Source organism: Eleutherodactylus coqui, chromosome 1 (assembly GCF_035609145.1).
Source record: "Eleutherodactylus coqui strain aEleCoq1 chromosome 1, aEleCoq1.hap1, whole genome shotgun sequence".
NCBI lineage: Eukaryota > Metazoa > Chordata > Amphibia > Anura > Eleutherodactylidae > Eleutherodactylus > Eleutherodactylus coqui.
Genome location: NC_089837.1, coordinates 128,852,388 through 128,879,921, shown reverse-complemented (window position 1 = coordinate 128,879,921; position 27,534 = coordinate 128,852,388). Strand labels below are relative to the sequence as shown.

General features: G+C 42.8%; 1 protein-coding gene across 2 annotated transcripts in view; it reads right to left on the bottom strand.

Moving 5' to 3' along the window:
- Positions 1-2,704: 2,704 nt before the first annotated feature.
- RSRC1 (arginine and serine rich coiled-coil 1) overlaps positions 2,705-27,534 on the bottom strand; it is a 300,880-nt gene continuing 276,050 nt past the window's right edge. For both annotated transcript variants that reach the window (XM_066600346.1, XM_066600354.1), the window contains exons 8-10: positions 13,105-13,211; positions 4,810-4,956; positions 2,705-2,886 (exon numbers count right to left, since the gene is read on the bottom strand). In XM_066600346.1, coding sequence (XP_066456443.1) covers positions 2,794-2,886; positions 4,810-4,956; positions 13,105-13,211 — 347 coding nt within the window. In that variant the 3' untranslated portion in view covers positions 2,705-2,793. The remainder of the gene's footprint in view (positions 2,887-4,809; positions 4,957-13,104; positions 13,212-27,534) is intronic.

Here is a 27,534-nt window from a genome sequence, read left to right as displayed (position 1 = left end):
TGTGCCCTGATTCACGGTCTAATGTATTTCTAAAGAGGTCAAGGCTCAATTCACCAGATATAGACCTCAACATCTTTGCTTCCTTGGTGTACAGACACTTCTGTAAACATCTGTCAGGCCTTTGCTGCCACTAGAAGGTACTTGTTAAGGTTCTCCACGGAGATAGGCCAATACTCCGTTCTTATACAATGTTCCTATGCAGTAATTGGCTATTGCCTGACCTCCCATTATTTAGTAAATGTTTTAGGGCATCATACACAATTAAGGCTTAGTTTACATCTGCATTGTGGCATTCTGTTCTCCTTTCCTCCAGCCAGAGGAAAGTCTATCCTACGCCAGAAACGCACAGAGTCCAACATAGTCTATATTGGCTCTAATGGAGTCCCACTGGCTTCTGTTATGCCGCCTGGAGTTTTCTGCAGATGAAGCAGCACATATAGCATAGCTGGCAGGTCAGCAGATATTAGTATAGTTATATGTGTTCAAGAAGCTTCCCATAGGCATATGGAACAATACAAGAAAAAGTATAAAACAAAATCGTATACATAACGATTACCAAATGTATTATTTAGAAACAACCCAAAAAGTAATTTCCCATGACAGTCCTCACAGAGCACTAGAATAACTCTGCTAATGCGTCTACAACAGGTTGCATTACCATCCAATTGTGCTATGTTTAATAGAACACATTTCAAGTTCTCCCACTTGTTTTCCCATCCAAAAGTCCGGGGGTCAAATATTTTCTGCATTACGTTTTAGTAACTGAAACGCAGTTCATGTCTTCCGTGTGTAATGCAGCCTTCTACAAAAATCAACTCAAATCCCCAGAACCATACTCAAAATTCCCAATTTCTCACACTGGAGCAGATCTCGGTAGTTTTGCAGTAAACCAGGTTTTAGAAAGCATTTCCAAGCGCTAACCACACAGCTACAAGATTTCCCACAGAGTCCGTCCTGCATACGTGGGGTAATCACATCTGTTCAGACACTTGTCGGAATATATTCCGGCACGGTCCCGCACATGAGTGGTTAGAAGACGTCTTTGTCTGTGAACATATGGTAATCTGTTACCCAAGCTTCAGTGATCTAACGCACTGGTAATTTGGTAAAAGGTACAAACAAATATGAATGTACTGAATAACAAAAGTCATCAACACTGACTTTGATAAAACTTTCAGATTAAAAATAAATGACAGCTGAAATAGATGACGCCCACACAAATGGCAGGAAGAGAATATGCAAAATACTTGTCTCTAAAAGACAAGTTCTCTTCTTCTATGGAAACAAAGTATATAGTTAAAAGGGATTGTCTCCGCTCTAGCGGTCTTGCTGCAGGTAGTATATAGCTCTTAACGTTGCATAGTGGCCCACGTGGGTACTGCAGGCTGAGTCCTAATGAAGTGAATGGAACTTTGGCTGCAGTGCCAACTCAGGTCACTGCACAATATAAGAAACTGTCTGTTTCCTGCAGCAAAACAACTAGAAGTGGAACAACCCATTTAGGATGGAAACAAAATCCATTGCGGCTTTTTCAGTTTCCTTTTCTACCTGGAAATTGTCAACAATTTGATGTTATAACACTAGTAGAAGGGAAGTAAACTCCAGCAGTTAAGTAGAAATGTCAAACATGGCAAGTATTAAACTACATTTATTTTGACAGAAAACACCGACCATGGACAACGCGTTTCGTGCCTGAATTGGGCACTTTGTCAGGTTACTGCTGGTGAAATATCCACTCTTCTCTATTACAAGCTCTCACAAGCGTTGTACCTTGACAAGCACAACAGACTGAGATAAGCGTGATAGTATCGGACACTCTCTAATAAGCACATAACTGCACATACAGTGCTATATCTTCTCTGCTTTTGCCTAACGAGTTCATGTTGACTGATCTGTTTATTACAGTACAATACTCATGAATGGGCTTTAAAAAACCCCATTCACACTTAGGCTACCTTCACATGGGCGAGCACGATATGGGGCTGTCAATCACAGTGGATTTTTCCTTTGAGGGCTTGCTGCAAACTTTTCAACACAATGAAAAGGATGGGAAACAATGGTAAAAATCTGCATATAACAGAAAAATCTGGAAAAAAAAATCTGTTGTGTCTGAACTCTTCCATACAGTGTAAACTCTCTAGTCAGTTGTTTAATATTAGTTAATGATCCATTAATCAGGCTATTTGGATGTATATGTGAATGAACTGCGAGATATGTTTCAAAGGTTCAGAACAAATAATAGTCTGAGGAGTAGAAGCACATTTACAACTTACACTTCACTATATAGTTGGTGTGAGGAGGAGCGAGGGGCTTTGTGTAAAGCTGCACATAGATACTGAGGGAAGAGCTATATCCATCCACTTTAATGTAAGCAGCTTTATACCCCTGGGCAGGAAGTAGTTCTGTCCTCACAGCGGTGCAGAAATAAGCAATACAATTTTCTACAACTCCAGTATATTACGCTGTATTGGTACGATACGTGGGGAAAGAAGATAAAGACATTACAAGAATGCTCTATTGTACATTTTCTGACTATATAGCTAAAATTAGTCAAATATGAAGCTTAATTTTAAGCCTGCCACAGAGAGATCCAGTCTTTCACATTTATGGACTCGCGCAGACATTTACAGCAAAAGTGGAGGCTTACTATAATGAACATGTTCTAAACTCATCCGAGATATAAAGTGGTATACTTAAAACCAGACAGTTTGTACAATTTATTAAAAAGAATGGAATGATGATGCAATCATAAAACAACACACTGACTACATTAATTCAGCCTTTCCTAGATCATTATGCCACGGGGCTGCCCATCAGCCGTTCTTGTCGTAGAGAAGTTAACCTCTTGTACCACTTCTCCTCTGCTTCCGCCTTCTCAATGTACAACTGTGAAGAAAAAGAAAACACTGTTCACAATGCTGGGCTGGAATAATGTCGAAAGCCGGACAGACTCCATTATAGTCAGTGCGGTCTAACTGGCGTTGTTCAGGCATGTGTTGGACTGGGCTGTTCGGCTTGGAGGACGGAGCCAAACAATTGAAATGACACCGGAGCTTCCCTCTCAAACAAGTCTTGTGACAGTCTAATAAGCGTTGTATTACATACCTAGATAACCATCAAGGCATAGTAGATATCTAAAGACCTTTTGGCTTGAAGGGCTGAAGTCCACCTCACATAATTTTCCAGGTCCACTAAAAAAACCATCTCTAAAGTAGTCACATCTTACTCCCTAGAGTAACTGGTTGATAAGTGTGCCCATAGCTGTTGGCTGAACGCTCTACTTCCCGACTCCCCATAGCACATAAATGCTGGGCTTTGCAGAGCATGCATGTATCTTCAATGGAAAGGAGGGGCGGGGATCCACAAGCGAACTCTGTCAGCGGCTTATCTCTTGTGGTAATAAAGGATCAGGCATGTTGAAACCCAAGTTCACTCCACCCCACACCAACATTTGCCATCCTTCTTCACCTTGACATTTACCATACACAAGATATTGGCAGGTTCAGATGACTTTTCTCCACCTGTTTACAAGCATCTTTCAGGGATTTTCTGAGAAGTTTTTACATATACTTACCTCACCCCGCACAGCCGTTCCGCATCTCCCCTGTAGCAGAGGACCGAACAGCAGTGGGGAGGTTGAGTATATGCTGGTTAGTTATTTTTCTGCATGGGGAAAGGACATTGAACAAAAGAAAAACTACTTTGACATCCCCTTTAAGACTTAAAGTTATGATAAGGCCGGGCTTACATGACCTATGTTTTCTTTAACTTTCCTTCTATTGTCGCCTAGTGTTGTGTAAAGCGCTGCCCATACGCAATGTTCGGTAAAATAAAACATGCTGCTTTTTTTTTTACGAGCGCATTATGCGCAATGAATATACACCAGTGTAAACGGATCAATGAAAATCAATGTACTTTCATTGACTACATTCAACACATATTATGCGCGTGTAATACACAATGAAATGACGCTCCTGGGAGCCCAGCCTAAGGCAAAAAGTATTCATGGCCATCTGTGCAGGTAAATAACTATGGACTGCAAATTGTATAAACTAACGATTACTAGAGACTGGGCAACGCCTGTAATTCGCCAGTAAACATATACAGGGCTGGATTATAGGGAAGACATCTGGTAGCATGTCCTGGGGTGCCACCACCAGGAGGGACTCAGGGGCATCCACCAAAAGCTCTCCCTCAAGCACAAAACTAGACACAGCAGGAAGGAGAACGAAAGCCACAGCACTATGTGACTAGGACAATGAAATGATGTCATCGTCGGCAAAACACATCTGCCTCCGTGCATAAGTGGATGCACAAGGCTAAGCCGTACGGGCTGGTTGATCTCGAGGTCTAGGGTCCTACCTTTCCTGAAAGATAAAGACCGAAGCACTGATTTCACACCTCTGGTTTCTCACCAAAATTATCCCCACCTATATGCACTCTGTTGCTGTTTTTTGGGGTACAGGTACGTTTCTTGCCCACATTGTAGGCATTAAAATCTAGAGTCCTGTTCTCATAAGCCCCTTCCAGTCAGACAAACATTTTCCTATACTTCACCCTGAGCGTCTGGGCAGTCTTCACAACTCTAAGATGATGGACAAGGAGATCATTTTCTTTATTCTAGTTTCTTATGCTCTTTGATGCCATGCTGCACCCCTAGTGTCCTCATCTCTAGACTTATCTGCTGGTCATAGAAAAATATAACACTGTTGTGTCTGGATAGAAGGACACAAGGACCCTATAGTTACCCGCAGCAGATATGCCTCTTTTCACAAAGCCACGCTGCCCTAATGTGTACAGAAAACTTACATTTGGGTGTGCAATGGAGTTGTCATCCAGGTATTTGATAGCAGTCGGCATAGTACTAACATCTGCTTCTTTCTCATCCCCAAAGAGGTCCAAAGTTCCCACACCTAGTATGGCAGATTCATGCTTGCTTTCGATGGTTTCTGTTGACTAAAATACCATAGAAGTTATAATATGCAGGTTTGTAGAACTGCAGAAGGAAGCATCAAATAAACATATCCAGGTATAGGATCTATTAACTGAAGAAGATTATTTTGATGATTCGAGTGGCCAAATTACTACAGTTGAATCCCTTCCTGAGGAGTTTCATTTCTTTTTTTGAGTGGGCAGGTAACAAGGACTCCATCCACCCCATCATAGGAAACAGACTAGGTGGTGGGTAACCAGCTCCAAATTTCTAGCTACACTGACTTCGAGTCCTGTGTTTTTGTCCAGCCCTGACTGAAGTTCACGCCATGCAGAAAAATGACTGAAATCATGCTACGCAAGTCATATGTTGTTGTGTGACTGATCTTAGGCTTCAGGAATATCTGGCATCATATTTAAAGGGGGTTGTCCAGTTGCAAACTATTGATGGCTTATTTTTAGGAAAAAACATCCAATAGTAGGATCAGTGGAGGTCTGCCTCCCGGGACCAATGCCGATCAGCTGTTTGCTGAGCCGATGTGCTTATACACTGAGCTAATTTATTTAGGAAGCAGACAGCTCCGTTCTACCTGAAGTGGCCAGGCTTGGTATGACAGGCAAAGATCTCTGATGTAAATAGAAACTTTCCTTAAATACCAAGCTGAGCCACATCAGTGTGAAAGGAGCTGTCTGCTTTTTGCAAGAATCAACTCAATGTAGGAGTACATCAGCCCAGCAAACAGCTGAGTGGAGGTGTCTCGAGTACCGAACCGTCGACGATCTACCATTGGTGGCCTAGCCTAAAAAAAAATAAAAATCTGTAGTTTATAACTGGACAACCCCTTTAACACAAATGGATCCTTTATGTGTCGCAGTGAGAGCAGGCAGTTGTAGTTTTTTTTAAAACATGGTAAAGTTACATCAGACATAACACAATGTGACGGCGCTCTACCGCATGTCTTTACCTGCAAGTATTAATGGCAAGTTCAGAATTAAATGATAAGGAGCCCATTTACTATAAATTTATAGATTCTGTGTCTAATTAAAAGTGAACACATCTCTTACAAAAGCTGTAATTATGTTTAGAAGTACGCCACAGAATGGATACAATGGTGCCATGACAAGAACACTAATCTATAGCAGGGTCTGCCCATTATAGATTAAGTGTCCATTGAGACGTCAGTCTTGAGGATGAAGCTGTCCAAGTACATTCATATGAGGGACAGTGGGTTGAGGATCTATTTCCACCAAAATGAATCATTTCTCATGAGGTAGCCACTACCACTTCTTCATACATAGCATTTGGAGACCGGCTGGATTATAATAATCACTTTCTACAATCAGTGATAACAGGATTTATGTTTATTTCCTCACTGGCTCATGAGCGAGATATATACATATAGCTGTAAAGGCAGAGAGCAGCCAGTGCATTACTTCTATCGTGGACGTTACTGGAATAGATTCCCTCTCAGCCAATCATTTCCGGGAGCAGATGATGGAACCTCTCCGATTCCTTTTCACGGCCTGGATGCCTAACATATCTTTTTTTAATTCTAATTAATATCACTCCCCTCATTATACCACTGAAGTGTGGTCCGTCCGTCATTACAGTCACAGGATCTCATCTTAGTTCTATAATCTACCATTTCACTAATTAACTAATTAAGAAGACATTTCAAAGCAGGAGGTAAGATATATGATTCTTTGAACTGACAAGTGATGAAGTTTTCATCATTAGAATGACTTTGCTCCCATATTTGAAGAGGATGAAGTATCTTCTACTTTGAATCCCTCTTAGGTTACATCCACACGGCTGCAGCGGGACTGTGTGCAGAAAATCTGCGGCATTTACAGTAGCGGCATAATGGATGAAATGTTACTGAATCTCATCCACACTCTGTAAAAAACAACAAACGCATCTATACAGTATACACTGACCGGCGGCATGGATTTCAAGTTTGCAGAATTCACACTTTTAAAACGCATAAGGCGGGGTCTGCTGTGATTTTTGTGCTGCAGAAAATATGTCCCGTGTAAGCGAACCCCCAGGGCTTATGAGTATGGCAAATGCGTAAACCGCTGTGGGTCTTCCCGCAGAGTTTAACCCATTTTGTAACCATATGCTCTGCCTGCAGAAAGCGCATATGGCATAACACATGGACACGCCCAATGTAACATTTTTTTTTCTCTTCTGTTTCAGAGCGGGGATGTGTATGAAAACGCTGTGCATACGCAATATATTGCGTATACGCACCCTAAAAAAATTGTATAGGGCTCACACTGCATGATACACAGAGGAATACAGCATGCTGCGAGCTACTTCCCATACATATCTACACGCACATGTGCATGGATCAATGAAAGTCCATTGACTTTGACTCCATTTACCATGTATCACTCGTCCGTGCAATGCATGCGTAATACGCGGTGGAAACACGGTCATGGGCATGAGCCCTTAAAGTGAAGCTACACCTTCAACATTGACCATACAGTCAAAAAAATACATGGACATTATTACTAGAGATGAGCGAGCATACTCGCTAAGGGCAATTGCTCGATCGAGCATTGTCCTTAGCGAGTATCTCCCCGCTCGGCAGAGAAGGTTCGGCTGCCAGCGCGGGTGACAGGTGAGTTGCGGCAGTCAGCAGGGGGGAGCGGGGGGGAGAGAGAGGGTGAGAGAGATCTCCCCTCCGTTCCTCCCCGCTCTCCCCCGCAGCTCCCCGCCCGCCGCTGACAGACGAATCTTTGCTCCCGAGCGGGCAGGTACTCGCTAAGGGCAATGCTCGATCGAGCAATTGCCCTTAGCGAGTATACTCGCTCATCTCTAATTATTACCATGTGAAATGAAGAAAAACATGAATGCTACCTGGAAACCATCAAAAAGTTAGAAGATACTTATTTTCTTCTAACTATGCCTTATGGGAAAATATGGGGCTGCCAAGTTAAAGATATAAAATTAGAGTAGCTTTGTCTGAAAATGTGGCTGACTTGAACTCTTGATGTATAAACCTATATACAGTAACTGTAAAGGGTGATGTCAATTCAAATGGACATATCTATCCACTAGTGGTGTCCTAACTTTGAGATTAGTAATAGCCCCCATAAACATTGGACAAAATTCATCTAAACCCAAGGATTTTGGCAGATCCATCGTACTGTCACACTGTATGTGTATGGGAACCTCCCAACTTTCTTCTTGCAGATGATCTTTGGAGAAAAAAGGACTGCTTACATTGAATTTCAACGCCCAATCCTTCTGTTCTTCCTAGAGAAAATCTGCTACCAGAGCCGTCTGGCTGCGGCTTTCTCTGTGATCCTCATGAGAAAACTTGGCAGAAATGAGTGTTCACGTGTATGGGGGTGTTGAGAAAACAGATGTCGGCTAAAGAAGTGCTAGGCTAACAGCTACTGGACACCTATGAGCAACTTACGTCTGTTTCCACTGAAGCAACTTCAGAGTTGGTTGCAAATCTAATGATTATGTAGGTCGAAACATTATTACACCAAACTGAATCAAGACCCGACTCAGAAATATGTGAGGGAATTGAGAAGGGTCATTAGAAGCCTGTCTGTGGGCTCCACAAAACTTCTGGACTTGATACCGGAGAACCCCAAGGTGGGAACATTCTACATGCTTCCAAAACTACACAAAGCTGGCAACCCAGGAAGGCCGATTATCTCAGGTGTGGGAACCCTCACTGAAGGAATCTCAGGATGGGTGGAAGGCATCCTCAAACCACTGGTGAGAAACACAACCAGCTACCTGCAAGACACCACGGACCTACTGAACAAACTGTCAACCGTAGGTCCCCTCCCCAATGGCACCATCCTGGCCACTATGGATGTGGAATCCTTGTATTCCAACATCCCACACGAGGATGGACTGACTGCCTGCCAGGCGCTCCTTGAGGCCAATGGGGTCGCCTCTGATACAGTGCTACAACTCACAAGATTCATTCTCACACACAATTATTTCTCCTTTGGCAAAGAGAAATTCCTGCAACTCACAGGGACTGCCATGGGCAGTAAAATGGCACAGCAATATGCCAACCTTTTTATGGCAAAACTGGAGAGTGACTTTCTGGCCTCCTGCCCCAGCAAACCATTGGCCTACTTCCGCTACATTGATGACATCATAATCATCTGGACCAACACCGAACAAGAATTAATAAAATTCCATGAAAGATTCAATGCATTCCACCCCACCATAAAACTGACATTAAGCTACTCGCATACAGAAATCAACTTTTTGGACACCACCATAAAGATTTCAAACAACTCAATACAGACATCCCTATACCGAAAACCGATTGATCGGCCCACATACCTCAGATGGGACAATTTCCATCCTAAACACATCAAAAAGTCCATTGTCTACAGCCAGGCCATCAGATACAACCGGATCTGCTCCAACCCAACAGACAGAGAGGAACATTTGTACCATCTTAAAAGAACATTTATAAATCAGGGCTACCATCCCACCTCAATTGATGACCAAATCACCAGAGCCACCAGGATACCCAGAAATCAACTACTCCAATACAAGGAGAAGGAAAGAAACAATCGTGTGCCTCTAGTAGTGACCTACAATCCGCAACTAGAGGTACTAAGGAAAACCGCAAGAAAACTCCACCATACCCTGCACAAGGATGACCGTCTGAAAACCATATTCCCGGACCCTCCGCTTCTGTGTTACAGGCAACCTCCTAACTTAAGGAACTTTATAATCAGGAGTGCATTACCCTCTGACACACAAAAAGGAACTTATCCCTGTAATGTAAGGAGCTGTAAGACCTGCTCACATATACTGACTGCGGACAGGATACGGATCCCCAACACACAGCAGGACTATAAGATCCCAAGGACATTTACATGTTCCTCGTCCAATGTTGTGTACCTGATCATGTGCAGTAAATGTCCTGTTGGGGGGCTTTATGTTGGAGAAACAGGACAGAAACTGAAAGCCAGGATGAGATCTCATCGCCACACAGAAAAAGGGAATTACCTGTGGCCGAGCACTTCTCTAACCACGGACATGACATAGGAGATATGAGAGTTTTGATATTGAAGGGTGGTTTCAAGTCACAAAACCACAGAAGAATTTGGGAATATAAATTGATAACAACATTTGACACGCTGAATACTGGTTAAATTATTCCCCAGGATTTATGCGTGAATGGGAAGTGTGAGACTTGATTGCACAGATAAGACCCCCATCAACAGTAATTCAGGGACCATAAACTTTCACTCCCTTATCAGTGCTTAGCTAAAAATGTTTGTATATCTCTTGTAGAAAGTCAAGCCTGATGACCTCCCCCCCCCAACAGTAATTAAGGGACCATAAAACTTTCACTCCGCTATCAGTGCCTAGACAAAAAAAGTTTGTTTGCTGTTGCAGAATTCCTTTTAAGTGCGAACCAATCACATCCATATCTGTGCCTTGTCATAAGTATGTATGTTATAAGTATGTATAAATATGCATGCCTCTTCAGATCCAATCCATAAGCCTGAAGTACCCTGCGTTGGTACGAAAGCTCGCTATTATTACATCATGTATTTTTGTTAGCCATTAAAAGGTATCATATCTACAAGATTATGTCGTTTCTCTTGCTGAGAACAATCACATTATTACACCCTTCACAGTCAAATTTCATATGCTCTAATTTCCAATGCCACTGTCATTTTATGTTGGAAGCCTGGATGGGTTTTTTGGTTTTGCATCAGCCGCAGTTCTATAAGGTACCGGTCTTTGATCAAGGTCCTTATCGCCATTCTTATAGTAGCTGCATACCTTTGCAGAATCTTCATTTCTGTTGACCTACTCATCGTAGCAGTCACTTGTCTTCTGCTCTGGGTATCCACCATTTGAGTACATATACTTAATGCTCACAGGAACATTCTTAAACTAAGCACAATCACAAGCCTATTGTTTCTTAAGGCTTGCGATCTTTCGTAGCTTCTTTCTAAGTTCCCGGTCCAGCACTGTCCATTACAGGGATTGTGCCACTTCCACCATAAAGCCTCTGGTCTTGTCTATGGAGATACTTCACTAAACCCGGATAAAATGCATTAAAGCTTCCGTGAAAGCACGTACGGCTTCCAGAGGCTTGAAATAAATATATAAACAAACATTATTAAGCTGTGGTGCTTAAATATACACCATGTAAAGCATATTAAAAGTCTTGAAATACAACCGCGCTGAGCATGAATTATCCCCATAAATCAGTTTAAAATGGTTGCTGCTCATTTTCACAGGGCAGAAATGTGAATAAAGATCTCGTCGAGCAGTGTGTGCTAAATAAATTCTGCTATGACCTTCGGGGCTGTCATAAAGCATGATTCTCAATGAAGTATGTTGGGCTAGAAAGGCTGCGCTCATAAACTGCCCGATCTCCAGACATGTACAGCAGGCTGAGAGAATTGACAAACTCATTTCAGGCTGCGTTTAGCCCTCCACCCCTTTGTCAATTACTTTGGAGATGATAGGTTGCTGAGAATATAGTTTCGCTCCCTTCTTTGCGGTTCGATATAATAAATATGTTTAACCGCTTCAGCACAGAATTTAATGCCCATTGGATGTACAGTTTTTGGCTCTTTATGGCTTAAATTATGGCTTGCCTATCCCAATGCTGCTTTTAATTCTCTGCTCTGCATTGTCTGCTGGGTCTCCTTTCCACAAATCAACTACTATGTCTGTACAGTCTCTGCTGCTTCTTAAGTCTTTATTCTGAAGAATCTTTCAAGAAACTGGAGCATTCTCTATTGGTTTATTGGCCATAATTATGTCTTATAGTCTATACATGAATCTCTATATGCCAATACCGATAGCGTGATACGAAACAGTGCAAATCAGACTGTTACAAGTCGATGATATTGACAGTCATCTTGGATATGTTTGCTGTACTGAGGCGTCATACACAGTGTATATGTGCGGGTGAGATTCTCACTGACTACTTGTCAGAAGACATGCACATGCAGGTCTATGGAACCATCACTTCAGACATAGCAGTACTGCTCGCCAGACTTGACTCAACTCCAGTCACTCAGATCTCCGAAAAACTGTTTGTGCTAGATGTTCCCGTGCCAGGAGTGCGTAATAGTACTACATTCCAAGCCAAAAAGTCCAGCACTCGGTCTAGTGAAAACTGTAAAACCAAAGCTTTATTTCATAAGTATTGATACAAGAAAAACCGGAACATTCTGGTTACACATGGCCATGAGTAAGAACCCTATGTGGTTTGAAACTTTTAGACTGTTTTTATAGTTTTCGCTAGACTTTTCTACTTGGAATTTAGTGCTATTGAAGCATCACCTATGGCTCAATGCTCTCATGTTAATATATTTATATATAAATACAAGCAGTTACAGCAGACACCATCTTGGTTAAAAGTGACTTGTTGCATGGTCATTAAACTGGACTGATGAAAGTAAGACTGTTGCCGACCTGCTTTGGTCCTTATGTGTGCTGTGTAATGGAGAGCTCTATGCTGTGACTTACAGTGGATGATAGCAGACACTAAAGTTTTATCTTTTTCATCAGTGCAATTCTCTTAAAGGTCCTCTGAAACTTTTATACTGGTTGCTTACCGTTAGGATAGGCCATCAATGTCTGATTGGTGGGAGACGATCTCTCAGAGCCCCACCAATTGACACAATGGCAGGTCAGCTCAGACATGGAGGTCAGACTTCCACAGATTAAACATTGATCGCTCTATAGAAAAGCCACGACCAGTCAGCCCAAACCTCCGGTTTTATACTATGGAACAATATGTTGCTTACATGCACTCATTTTATCCATTACGACATAGGGAAGCAGATACATACACATTAGGTAGAGTTGCTTACAGCGAATGCATTTTAGTAGGTACATACCAAGAACATACTACAAACATAGAAAAAACACACAAAGCAGACATGATACTCTATATACTCTGTTATTTGATATAAGAATAAATAAGATATAACTGGTTATAATGATCATGTAGGTGTTTAGGAAAGCTCTGTAACAACCTCTATTAGACATGCAATGGGGGCCATTTTGCCTGTAACTCCAGGATGTGAGGATTTCTTTATACTTTTTTCCTCCAGAAAACAATCAACCTTCACTAAAACCGTAATTACAGAACATGTAGCAGAAGGGGTCTGAAATAGCTGTAAGAACTTAGAACTTACTGTTTTGGTGTCCCGGCTCGATTTGAATGCCTGCGGCATAAAAGAATCGCTTTCGATGGCCTCAATCTCCTTCACACGTTTGACTTGATCAATTAGCAATGCCTGGTCTGCAAGATAAAATAAGTCTGAGAATCAATAAACCCTTGCCTAAAATACCCAGGAACAAAGTCTGTGTGTAGAATACAGTAGGTCGTGATAGATCGGTGTTTTATTAATGCAAACAATGAAGACCATCAGTCTTTTTTAATAATTGGCTTAAAACAAAATCTTCACGAGTTAGAAGAAAAGAACATTAACGAGAACCTGTCACCAGGTTCATGCTGGCCAAAGAGCGAGCAGTATGAACCTGGGACAGATATGTACTGGGCCCCATGTAAATATTATTCTGAAACGTTGCAGCATTTCAGAACAAGCACACTCTAAAGTCTGACTTGGTACGGAGTTCCGAGTCAAAGAGGCCTCTTCCCGCCCACAGCATGTACAGAATTAGGGGGAGAGCTGTCACTCTACAAGATGAGAGTGAGGAGTGGTCAGTGCGGCCCACCTCCTTGACTCTGAGCTCCATTCCGAGTCAAACTTTAAGCTGTGCTTATTCTGAAATTCTGCAGCACTCCAGAATAACACTTAGAGGGGAGCACAGTGCATACCTATCCCAGGTTTATCCTGCATATGGTTCAGGCAGCATAAACTTGATGACAAGTTCCCTTTAAGAAATACTTTTGTGGGTGGAGATTGAAACTCTGATGGTCACGAAGTTTTGCATTTGGATAGATATTAAAGTTAAGTGCCAAGATATAAAATTAAAGTCCTATTCTTAGCATAGGCCACCAATATATGATCAATGGGGGATTCACATATATAGCATATCGCATGAACTTCGGCTGTTTCTAAAGAAAAAAAAAAGGGAAAAAAAAGCACTTTTTGTGAATCTTTGAAAAACTTTTAGAAAGTGCAATAATAAAAAATAACAATAACACGTTACCCAGGACATTAGGAATTACTCGAATCTTGCTTTATTTTTTACATTTTCATTGAAGTATAAGCTATACTGTGGCTGCAAAACACTGAATATGATGTTGCACAAAGCTACCTTAACTACAGAGCTAATTCAACTGCCGTCTATTTTACGTATATATGCGCCATAGAGCAGACACCCCATATTAGATCAACATTTAGTCCATGTTTTAGTGGTCGTTTAACAGAAAGCAGACAAAATAAAAGGTAGCAGGTCTTCTCATCACAATCACAGCACATCTTGGTGTCATCTGCCTACAAACATATACTCATCATTAACCATTAGCCTTATTGGTATGCAGCATTAATCCGTGCCAAGAGATAGGAAGTGACAGGCAGTATGAAATTACACAGGGGCGGAAACAAAGGCGAAAATAAATAAATATCTGGCAAAATGTTTCTTTGAGTTCTGCTGATGACATTAACATGCCTGGAATGGACGGTGAGGAAGTGAAATCCATTAGTGTCTGATACTTTTTGACAAACTCATTATTGGGAGATAAAATGACTTGCATATGATGTTTGTCAGATGTCAGTAGAAAGGATATATATATTTCATACTAAAATCAGAAATAATGGATGGAGAAAGCTAAGGAGCTGTAGAAATCAATGCTCATTCTGGAGAAGTCCTTGCTGAAAACGAAAATGAAAAGACATTCCAATAATAGCTGAGATCTCGTACGGAAATCAGCTGCTCATTTGCAGGATCCTCCGAGCAGACGCCAGCTTTTAATTTCTCTTTATAAACTGCCTTTTCCGTTTATTTTCCCTTGTATATCACAATTACTTCACAGGGCCTATTTTTCTCATGGTGCACTTCAGAAGTGGCAGACTCCTGAAATACTAGATAAAATGTACAATAGTCACAATGTAAAAGAGAACGGACTGCCAAAACAACAAACCCGATCAGTCCCTACCTTTGGCGCACTTCTCGTAAGCAAACATAACCAAATTGTTACTGTAACTGGATATATCTCCGAACTTACTTCCTGTAAGAGTATATGGTTCAAGTATTTCATTCTCCCTGAACTAATCACGAGTCAGGTGTGTCATCGACTACCTTAGACTTTCTGTAGAGATGAGGGTGGTGTGTGTGGGGGGGTTCTTAGACTACCTCAGACTTTTTGTAGAGATTGAGGAGTGTCTCAGATTACCTCAGACTTTCTGTAGAGATAGGAGGGTGTCTTAGACTGCCTCAGACGTTCTATAGAGATGGGGGGGTGGGGTGTCTTAGACTACCTCAGACTTTCTGTAGAGATAGGAAGGTGTCTTAGACTGCCTCAGACGTTCTATAGAGATGGGGGGGGGGGGGTCTTCGACTACCTCAGACTTTCTGTAGAGATGGGGGGAGTGTCTTGGAATACCTCAGACCTTCTGTAGAGATGGGGGGGGGGTGTTTTAGACTACCTCAGACTTTCTGTAAAGATATGGGGTTGTCTTAGACTACCTCAGACTTTCTGTAAAGATGAGGGGGTGTCTTAGACTACCTCAAACTTTCTGTAGAGATGGGGGTGGGTATCGTAGACTACCTCAGACTTTCTGTAGAGATGGGGGTGGGTGTCTTAGACTACCTCAAACTTTCTGTAGAGATGGGGGTGGGTGTCGTAGACTACCTTAGACTTTCTGTAGAGATATGGGGGGGTGTCTTAGACTACCATAGACTTTCTGTAGAGATATGGGGGGGTGTCTTAGACTACCTCGGACTTTCTGTAGAGAATTTAAATAAACTGCAGCCACATGTCACAGTTCTATCCTAATAAAGCTGGGCAAAAAAAAGGAGCCAAGAAGCAATCAATAAGGTCATGACTGAACGATCACTTTGTTTACCTGTAAGGCTGGGTTCACACGGGGCGGATTTTCGTCGGAAATCTCGCGGTTTGGCCGCAGCAAAAACCGCGAGATTTCCGCCGGGAGAACCGCCGCGGTTTAAGCCGCGGCGGCTTTGAAGCGGCCCGGCCGCTCGCTCTTTCGCTGCGGCCGGCGCTCCCATAGAGGAGAGCGCGGCCGCAGCGGAATGAAAAAAAGAATGGACATGCTGCTTCTTTTGAAACCGCGGCTGCGGCCGCCGCAGCCGCGGTTTCAACCGGATTTACCGCAGCGGACGTCCCGTGTGGACGAGATTTCTGAGAAATCTCATCCACATGGCTGGCTAATCCCGGGATTAGCGGCCGCGGACGGTTTTTGCCGCGGGCGGATCTGCTGCGGCAAAACCGCGGCAAATCCGCCCTGTGTGACCCTAGCCTTAGAGCTCATGTCCACGGGGATTTTTATTACACATGCAATGCAAGGCTACGTGATGCGCAGTGAATGGAGACAATGAAAGGGAATGGACTTTTTATTGATCCATGTACATGTGCGTGTAGATACGCACAAGAAATAGATCACAGCATGCTCTATTTGTTTACGTACCATGCAGGATGAGCCCAGTACATCTGTATAGGCAGCGTATGCAAATGCTGTTCAAAATTTAAAAAAAGATGATGGAATTTTAAAAAACCGCTGCATATGCCCATGTGCATGAGATACACGGGTAAGCGCAGTACACTCGCTGCTCATATGTGGTTTCTGCCGAGCAGAGCAGGTATTTACAAGCACCAGTAAACCGCAGTGTTTATGGCCGTGGACATGAGGCCTTAAAGGTATTTCTGCACAAATGGTATCTCTATACACAAAGCACCTTATTTTAGTTTAAGCAACAGTACCAGATAAGTAGACCCCTTGTTACTTTAATATGTAAAGCATGCATTCCGTTGTAGTCTTTTAAAGAGTCTATAGGCTGAAAGTTGGTGACCAGCTGAGTCCAGGGATGTAGGCGTTATACTCATCTCCCCCGTCATTCCCACAGTGTGAGCGCTGAATTCACCGTTCAGTGCTCTATTTATAAAATTATAATGGGTAGGCTACTTAGCGCATGCATTGAGGAGTGTATTTCAGCGCTGACACTGGGGAAACAATGGGGAAGATATACTTAACACTTACATCCCTGGATTCAGTGGGTCACCTAGCTTCAGCTCGAAAGCTCAGCTTCTAGAGCTAAAAGTAGATGAAAGTGTCTCTAAGTTTCGAACACAACAATATTTGTATCTTGTGAAGTGAATGTGATACTTCTTAAATGAGAAATATTTGTTAGATACAAAGACACACAGAATCCATCACAGATAATTAGGAGATGGCCACAGCTCACCTCCTCCCCCTCCCTATACAATGACCATGCCCACAACACTTGTCCATAAAGGTCACTAAACATCTCCAAACTACATGCTCCAGTGATCGATGTGGCTGCTGTAAAGCAGATCCCTCAATGCTGTTAACATCGCCTCAGGCAAGATAGTACCCCAGTCATCAAATACAGAAAAAAGAACCTAAAAAAAAAGGACTATCAGAAAGTAAAAGCAGATTAGAAAAAAAGAATCTTTCAGTTTTTTGGCTTTAATCAGTAAAATAAAACCTAGGTGACACATAGCCTTTAAAGATTTCTCTATTAGAGAGCATGCTATAGGGTTTCCTAAACCTACAGACAAGAACAGGTAGGACACTACTTATATGCAAAATACCAAATTATTTATGGGGATTATTAACCTATTATTATTATTTCCTGAAGTGTTTAGAAATAGAACTTAGAAAGGAGAGCTGCTGCAGCAGATTCAACCAAAAGGCAGTTACACAGACCAATCACTAGGTGGCAGTGCTCTGCAAGATAACACTTGATAAAAAGGCAGGGAGCTGTTAAAGGCAATGATGAAGTTTTAATACAGAACCTCAGAAAATGATTAATTTGGAAAAAAAAATGTCATGACGGATAAAGCGATTGGAGAAATGTTTTAAAATCACACAAGCTTACAGTGTATAATTTGTAACTCTTCATTACACTGTTGTACATTGTAAACTCATCTGTCCACTATCCTTTTGTTTCCCTGTAGGATGTTTGAGCTTCATTATTAGTTTATATGTCTACTGCTTCCTCGAATTACAAAGTGCCATGGAATAAGATATCTCCATATCAATAAAGGGCAAGGTCTCATTCATATATTTTTGCCATAGATTTAGCGTGTATGCTGGGAAAGCTCCTGTTGTACATGTTATAGGTGTCTGTAGATGGCCAATAATAATCAGACTGAGTCCAAAAAAGCGTTCTTAGGGTCAATAAACCATGGGTCCGCATTAGAGATGAGCGAGCGTACTCGGAAAAGCACTACTCGCTCAAGTAAGTATCGCTGTGCTCGTCCCTGAAGATTCGGGTGCCGGCACGGAGCGGGGAGCTGCAGGGGAGAGCGGGGAGGAACGGAGGTAAGATCTTTCTCTCCTTCTCTCCCGCCCGCTCTCCCCTGCTCCCCGCTGCGACTCACCTGTCAGCCGCAGCGGCACCCGAATCTTCAGACCCGAGCACAGCGATACTCGGATAAAGCACATTACTCGAGCGAGTAGTGCTTTTCCGAGTACGCTCGCTCATCTCTAGTCAGCATATATTGCCAAAAAAAAAAACTAAAAAAAGTGAATTAAAGTACTCTGGAGTCCCGCAAGAAATATATAATGCGTGGTATAGTTTTTCTCTCTAACATGGCAGCCTATGACACACGGATGCCACTGCATGGCATCAGTTACACATATAGGTCATGCACTTTTTGTGGCATATACGATAAATACAATTAAAATGAGATTTGAACAAGGCCTAATACCCCTAGTATACAAGGTCCATGGTTTTGAGGTTTGCTTTGTCATATGGAAGCACTTGTATCAAGGATATAAGTAGTAATCTACTATAAAACAAACCCCTTAAGCTAGTACAGTAAATTAGTAATGAAAACTGTATATTAAATTATTACTAAAATTGGATTTTTTGTAGAGATGTGTGAACTTCTAAAGCTATATATGATATACTCAACTATGCATTTTCAGATTTCCATCCCTATTCGATAACGCACTGTGATGTGAACAATTTCTGTGCTTTACATAGTATCTACCATAAGATAAAATCTCATTGATACAAATATACATAATTTCCTATAGGCCTCCGGCACACGGGCAGAAATTCCACAGCAGGATTTCCCGCAGAATTTCCGCCCGTGCACGCTGCATTAGGATTGCATTAGATAATACAATCCTATGCAGAAAGCCGTGACTTGACCATGTGAGAACTTGCGCAGTAAACAAATCGCAGCATGTCCTATTTCTGTGCGAGCCTCGCAGAGGCCCGCACAGAAACGTCACTAGTGATGCGCCGGCTCTGCACTGCGCACGTGTCGGCACATAGCAGAGCGGAGCGAGACGCCGGAAGCAGGTGAGCGCCGGGTTACTGCAGGGGCACGGCTCGCAGCGGGATCAAACCTGGCCGACTGCAGGAGGCCTTAAAGGGGTTGTCCCGCGGCAGCAAGTGGGTCTATACACTTCTGTATGGCCATAATAATGCACTTTGTAATGTACATTGTGCATTAATTATGAGCCATACAGAAGTTATCAGAAATTTTTCACTTACCTGTTCCGTTGCTAGCGTCCTCGTTTCCATGGAGCCGTCTAATTTTCAGCGTCTAATCGCCAAATTAGACGCGCTTGCGCAGTCCGGGTCTTCTTCTTTTCTCAATGGGGCTCCGTGTAGCTCCGCCCCGTCACGTGCCGATTCCAGCCAATCAGGAGGCTGGAATCGGCAATGGACCGCACAGAAGCCCTGCGGTCCACCGAGGGAGAAGATCCCGGCGGCCATCTTCAGCAGGTAAGTAAGAAGTCACCGGAGCGCGGGGATTCAGGTAAGCGCTGTCCGGTGTTCTTGTTTAACCCCTGCATCGGGGTTGTCTCGCGCCGAACGGGGGGGCTGTTGAAAAAAAAAAACCCCCGTTTCGGCGTGGGACAACCCCTTTAAGAGTGTTCTGTAGTGCTAAACCTGCAGTTTGATGAACAGTTTATATACTATTTATATAGCACTGATATAAGGCCGGTTTCACATGACCATATTTGAATTGCCATCCACGATGAAGATCCGCGGTAAAACACACGCATGAATTTTCAAATTTTCCTTGTGGGTACGAGCTGCGTATTCCACGAGCGGAAAAAAAATCGCAACATACTCTATTTTAACGCGGATTCCGTGCAAACGGCGCAATGGAAATGCTCACAACCAGATAGGAGAATTGACAGAAAAGGGAAGAGGGAGAGATCTTTCTTCCGCACAGACGATACAGTGGGCATACGCATACATCCGTGGTCATTCACAATTATTTTCAATCTCAGTAGGTGGAAGCACCATAACTCCCATACAGAACGCCCGCTGCTAAAGTACATCTATTGTTGGTTAAGGGATGAAGTGTTTGATCTGTTGTAAGCTGAATACTTCCGAGTCCGGGATTGACTGAACTGAACGCAAATACACAGAATGCAGTAAATCCAACCTATCTACAACATCAGCAATTGTAGTGAGGCACCTGGAAATCTACTGCCCAAACTTGGCAGCAACCAGACCCGGAGGAAAACTGGAATTAGTCCTTTGATGGTCCGGTGGATTGACAGTTGGTTAAAAGATAGATAGCAGATTGTTATTAATGGAGTGTAGTCTAATTAGGGACAAGTTACAAGTAGTGACCACAAGGGTCCTATTCTTTATAATATGTTTATAAGTGACATAGGAGGAGGTTTAACAGGTAAGGTTTGTCCGTTTGCTGATGACAGAATAGTGTATCGTATGGTTGATACTCCCGGTAGGGTCTTGAACATGGAGAATGATTCTGTTTTACTTGATAAAAGGTAAAAATGATGGAAACTGCAGGTCTGTTTTCAGATGTAAAATAATGTACTTAGGTAGAAGAAATCCTCGGACTGAGTATTAAAATGGCCGTTTAGTAATAGTTTGACAAAGTATCTCATATTAAAAAATGATCAAATATGAGATTGACAAGGCTACTGTTAGGTGGATTCACAACTGGCTGAGTGATCGTACTCAAAGAGTGGTCATAAATGGCTGCACATCCAAGTGGAAGAATGTATCAAGTGGGGTACCACAAGGCTCTGCCCTGGGCCCAGTGTTGTTCAACATTTTTATAAATGATCTGGAAAAGGGAATTGATGGGAAACTGATCAAATTTGCTGATGACACAAAGCTAGGAGGGATAGCTAATACTAGGGAAGAGAGAGAGAGTATTCAAAAAGATCTAGAAAAGCTTGAACAGTAGGCAACGCCTAACAAAATAGTATTTAACAAGGAGAAATGCAATGTCCTACATCTGGGCAAGAAAAATGAATACAAAAAACACATATAGAATGGGAGGAATTGGGCCAAGCAGCAGCACATATGAAAAAGACTTGGGTATACTAATAGATCATAGACTGAACGTGAGTCAACAATGTGATGCAGCAGCCAAAAAGACAAACACAATTCTGGGATTTATTGAGAGAAGCATAGAATGTAGATCACGTGAGGTCATTATCCCCTCTACTCTTCCTTAGTCAGACCTCATCTGGAATACTGTGTCTGGGTACCCCACTTTAAAAAAAAAAAAAAGACATCGACAAACTGGAGCAAGTTCAGAGAAGAGTTACCAAGATGATGAGCGTTCTGCAAATCATGTCCTATGAGGAACGGTTAAAGGATCTGGGAATGTTTAGCTTGCAAAGAAGAAAGCTGAGAGGAGACTTAATAGCTGTCTACAAATATCTGAAGGGCTGTCACAGTGCAGAGGGATCAGCCCTATTCTCATTTGAACAAGCAATGAGATGAAGCAATGGGATGAAACTGAAAGGGAGGAGACACAAATTACATATTAGAAAAAAACTTTCTGACAGTGAGGGTGATCAATGAGTGGAACAGGTTACCACAGGACGTGGTGAGTTCCCCTTCAATGGAAGTATTCAAACAAAGGCTGGACAAATATCTGTCTGTGGTGATTTAGTGAATCCTGCATAGAGCAGGGGGTCGGACCAGATGAACCTGGAGGTCCCTTCCAACTCTACCATTCTATGATTCCACAATTCTAAAGATTCTGATTCTTGAAAGCTTCAAAAAGAGTCCACAATGCTGTCAAACAGCAGGAAAAACAAGTAGGATACTCAGCTGTATAGCCAGGAGTATAACCAGCAGAAAGAGGGAGATTGTGATCCATGTTTTTTTTGGTGAGACCATATCTGCAATACTGTGTTCAGTTCTGGAGACCTTATCCACAGAAAGACATTCAATGAGTTCAAAGACGGGCTACAAAAATGATTGAGGGTCTCAAGAACAAAGTTTACCAGGAAAGACTTAAAGAACCTAATTTGTATAGACTAGAAGAAGGAAAGGAGAGGGGGACATGAACAAAACTTTTAAATATGTGAAAGGTATAAAAAAGGATCAGAAAGAAAATGTTTTTATTAAAAACTAAACACTAGAACAAGGGGGCACAATCTGAGATTAGTTGAGGGAAATTTAGAAGCAATGTCACAAAACATTATTTTACTAAAAAAGTAGCAGATGCTTAGCACAAACTATCAGTACACCACCCAGCCCGCTCACTCCGATCGGCTAACACACTCAAACTAAACACCCCTGTAATACGAACCTCTCATGCTCGCCTACAGGACTTCCCTAGAGCAGCACCCATCCTCTGGAACGCTCTACCCCAAGGCATCCGGACAATTCCCGATGCACGAAATTTCAGACGTGCCTTAAAAACGCACCTCTTCAGGGAAGCATACCAAATCTCCTGACCTAGTCCCTCGGCCCTCCCTATGGTGCCCCACCCTGTTTGCTTTCTAATTAATGATCTGTACATGAAATTTCCTATTGCCTGTGTTCCCCACCCCCTGCACCTCCTGTACCACCCCCAACCCATTTGTGTCTAACCCAATGTACCTTGCATTGTAATTGTTGTATTGTTTTGCATTTATCCATGCCTGAAAGCGCTGCGGAATAAGTTGGCGCTATACAAATAATGATTATTATTATTATAACAAGCTTCCAGCAGATGTGGTTGGAAAATTAGAAATAAATTATTTCAAACATTTCTGGAATAAGTATATATCTATCCTAAGAAAGAAATAAAAAGGAAATAATACGAAGGACAGGCTAGTTGGGTCAGGTTGTCTTTCTCTGCAGCAAAATTTCTGTGTTCCTTATTTTTTCTGGATGACTTATGCAAAAATCAAAGCCAACATTTTTACACACAAACCTTGGAAAGCCATAATACTCTTTGCAAAAAATAAAAATAAAAAATAAAATCAAGCACCTAGAGGGAGTTATTTTGCTGCAGCATGCAGTTACATCTTATGCAAATAATTAGTTGTGGCGTGATTAGATGAATGGTCTTGCCACCTGAGGCCCTAAGGCTGGGTTCACATGGGACGGATTTGCCGCGGAATTTCCGTGCGGAATGCCCGCATGGTAAATCCGCCGGCGGCTGCCAATCCAAGGATTAGCCAGCAAAGTGGAGGAGATTTTGCAAAAAATCTCACCCACAAGCTGCGGCCAAGCCGCACGAAAACTGACATGCCGCGCTGAAAACAAAGACGCGGCATGTCAATTCTTTTTTCATTTCCACAGTGTCCTCTCTCCTCTCTATGAGCCGCAGTGCCGCAGTGAAGATGCAGGCGTCTAAGCCGCCTCAAAACCCGTGACTGCACTTATCCGGCGGGATTTTGAAGCCGCGCTTATCCCGCGGTTTTTCGGTGCGGCCAAGCAACAAGATTTCCGTGGGATTTCTGTCCTCTGAGAACACAGCCTAAAAGTGGTTCCCCCCTTAGCCTATAAAAAGTCTCTCAGAGGCTCCTTGGGTGTGGTGACCTCTTTTTCCGCTTGTGTACAGCTTGCTGACCACTAGACGCCTCTACAACACAATTAAAAGCAATTTTGCCCAGAGTTTGAGAGGGGCGTATTATTTGAATGGGAGAAGCTGGATGGTCATATCAATGAATTGCCTGCCACTTGGGGCGTTCTGACTAGACTGTTAGGAGGCGTTGGGATGAGTGGATGCATGAGATCATGCACACAAAGCGATTGGGCTTAGGGCGCCATCGACAGACCACCAGTATAGAGGATTGTCCGTCTGATCATCTGACAAGCACAAGCAGCTCTAAATATTTCATTGACCCCCAGCCAGAGACAGGTGGCACCATTGTTACAGGCCCCTATGTGTCAAAATCATTTTTAGGCGCTAGGCTAAAAGACATTTGGTTTCACGACACCCATTACGTGTACTGCTTTTGAAACTCACCCATCGTTGCCTCCATTTGCAGCGGTGTCATGAATGATGAAACTGGACTAATACAAAGTGCAACCTGGTTGTCTTCAGTGGTGAATCCAGGTTTAGTTTAGCACTCACGATAGCTATTGTTACGGACAGTGAGTGTGGACCCACTGTGCCTACCAACCGGTTTAACTTTGGGCTAAACCAAAGGGCGTTATCTGATGGTTCCCCGGTATTCACCCTTTAACCCCTGTACAGGAATCTGGACTTCGTTGCGGGAAACCGAGCAGACAACTACCTCCTGGAGTAGTCCCAATATGGTTGGCAGCTGACCCACGGGAGTCAGCCCCACTGGGGCAAGGCACCGTGAAACAGGCCAATCTATAAACAGGATCTTGTGCAGTGTCAGAAAGGCAGTGAACAAATGTATTACAGACAAGAGTACAGAATAAAGAGCAGACAAAGTGGTGATGGTCTGTCATCCCTAGTAGTCATAGGAGGGGCAATGACAGCTAAGCGATATGTTCAGGACATCCTGCAGCCACATGTGTTCCTCTCATGGCAGGGATCAGCTGCATACACCAAGGGTGTCACAGGAATGCCTATAAAAAACATTGCCACACGTCTGTGGCCTGCCTAGTTGCCAGATTTATTGCCAATAATGCATGTATGGGACTATCTGGGACGCCAATTTTATCAGGTACAACTTTGCATGATTTAGAAGCTCAGTTACAGGAAACGTGGATCGATATGCTGCAGGATATCATACAGAACCTGTATGCCTCCATGCCTGTCTGTATCACATCTTGTATCCAAGCTAGAGGCGGTACAACAGGGTACTAGAGCCTCCATGCCTGCTCGCATCACATCTTGTATACAAGCTAGAGGCAGTACAACAGGGTACTAGAGCCCTCATGCCTGCCTGTATCACATTTTGCATCCAAACTAGAGGCGGGACAACAGGGTACTAGAGCCTCCATGCCCCCCGTATCAGATCTTGTATACAAGCTAGAGGTGGTACAATAGGATACTAGAGCCTCCATGCCTGCTCGCATCACATCTTGTATACAAGCTAGAGGCAGTACAACAGGGTACTAGAGCCCTCATGCCTGCCCGTATCACATTTTGCATCCAAACTAGAGGCGGGACAACAGGGTACTAGAGCCTCCATGCCCCCCGTATCACATCTTGTATACAAGCTAGAGGTGGTACAATAGGATACTAGAGCCTCCATGCCCGCCCGTATCACATCTTGTATACAAGCTAGAGGTGGTACAATAGGATACTAGAGCCTCCATGCCCGCCTGTATCACATCTTGTATCCAAGCTACAGGCGGTACAATAGGATACTAGAGCCTCCATGCCCGCCTGTATCACATCTTGTATCCAAGCTACAGGCAGTACAACAGAGTACTAGAGCCTCCATGCCCACCTGTATCACATCTTGTATCCAAGCTAGAGGCGGTACAACAGGGTACTAGAGCCTCCATGCCCTTATGTATCATATCTTGTATCCAAGCTAGAGGCGGTACAACAGGGTACTAGGGCCTTCATGCCCTCCTGTATCACATCTTGTATCCAGGCTAGAGGGTACAACAGGATACTAGAGCCTCCATGCCCGCCTGTATCACATCTTGTATCCAAGCTAGAGGGTACAACAGGGTACTAGAGCCTCCATGCCCGTCCGTATCACATCTTGTATCCCAGCTAGAGGTGGTACAACAGTGTACTAGAGCCTCCATGCCCGCCCGTATCACATCTTGTATCCCAACTAGAGGAGGTACAACAGGGTACTAGAGCCTCCATGCCTGCCTGTATCACATCTTGTATCCAAGCTAGAGGCGATACAACAGGGTACTAGAGCCTCCATTCAAGGGTTTAGTTTTCTGCAACAAATTTTCCTTTTGCTCTGATTTTGTAATCACTTATATCAATGTTACAATCACACACAGAAAGTTTCAATTGATTCTGACAACTCCTCCTAGGTGCTTGATCTTTTTCTTGACAATGAGCATGCCAATATGAACAAATTATTAACATTAACAGTGAACTATAAAATGATGCTATTTACAATGATAATTATCAGCACCAGCTTAAAGAAAGAAAAAAAAAATCGCAATGTTCATTAGTGAGCATCATTACTCAAAGACATAACACCTGCTTTGATTGACCAGTGCTGATCAGTGCTGACCAATCAGAATATCATGTAGTGTCTTAAACTACCAAAGCATACCAATATGCAGTGTGCATCAGGTCATCAGAGAAGCAGTGCGGCCATTTTTTTTGCTCCAGGCTCGGAGGGTCACTGTAACATGTGTTTGTATTGTTTACGATTTGGCAAAAAACTGTTGTGTTCAAAATGCATAAAAGTAAAGTGGACCACTAGACCACAGTGATATTAGCCTAACACTCACTAACTATCACGATTTACCAAAAAATTGCGAGGCTGTATTCAGCTGCAGCCCAGCAATTAATGGTAAATTGAGAGTGTTATAGGTGCCCATATAATAACAACCTTAGAGCACCACTCTAAACACACATTGCTCAGGTTTGCACTCTAAACACTTTCTGTTAGGCAAGAAATACATTTTAGGTCACAATTCTAGTAACAGCAAGTATTAGAAGGAAGCAATGCCTTGACTATTGACTACATTATGGTACTTACAGTCTTACAAAGTGCAAATCCTGCTACTGTACACCGTCCATTCCCATTGGCCATGCGCACAGACACTAATTAACATTGTAGAGCTGGGCGAGCTGTCTGCATGTCATCTCCGAACACCCCATAACAACACACAAGCTGTCACACTGGAGGCCACACCACATTTGTCACAGAGATACACTGTTGCCTTCTTTCTTCGCACACACAAAAGATATGTAATTCAATGCTCAATTTACCCTTGTCTCGTAGGAGATTTTTTCCCTGCTAATTGATAGAAATTAAGCCATTAATCAAGCCACTAGCCATCATTCAAACCAGAGAAGATGAATACAAACTTTCATAATAACCACCTTCCCCATTTTAGTGTTCATTAGCATTAATTTTTAATGCAATTATGCTATTCTTTTACGCTGAGCTCATAAATTACTGCTCTTTTGTTGCTGGCTGGCCTTGTAGAAATCCAAAGTAATGCTTGGGGCTGTGATCTTAAAGGCAATTACTGGTCCTCCTTACACCCGAGTTTGTATTGCATATAACCTCTACGCATGAAGCACACAGTGATAGGCATGCCCACATACACGGATATGACTGGAACACGTGAGATATGTAAAT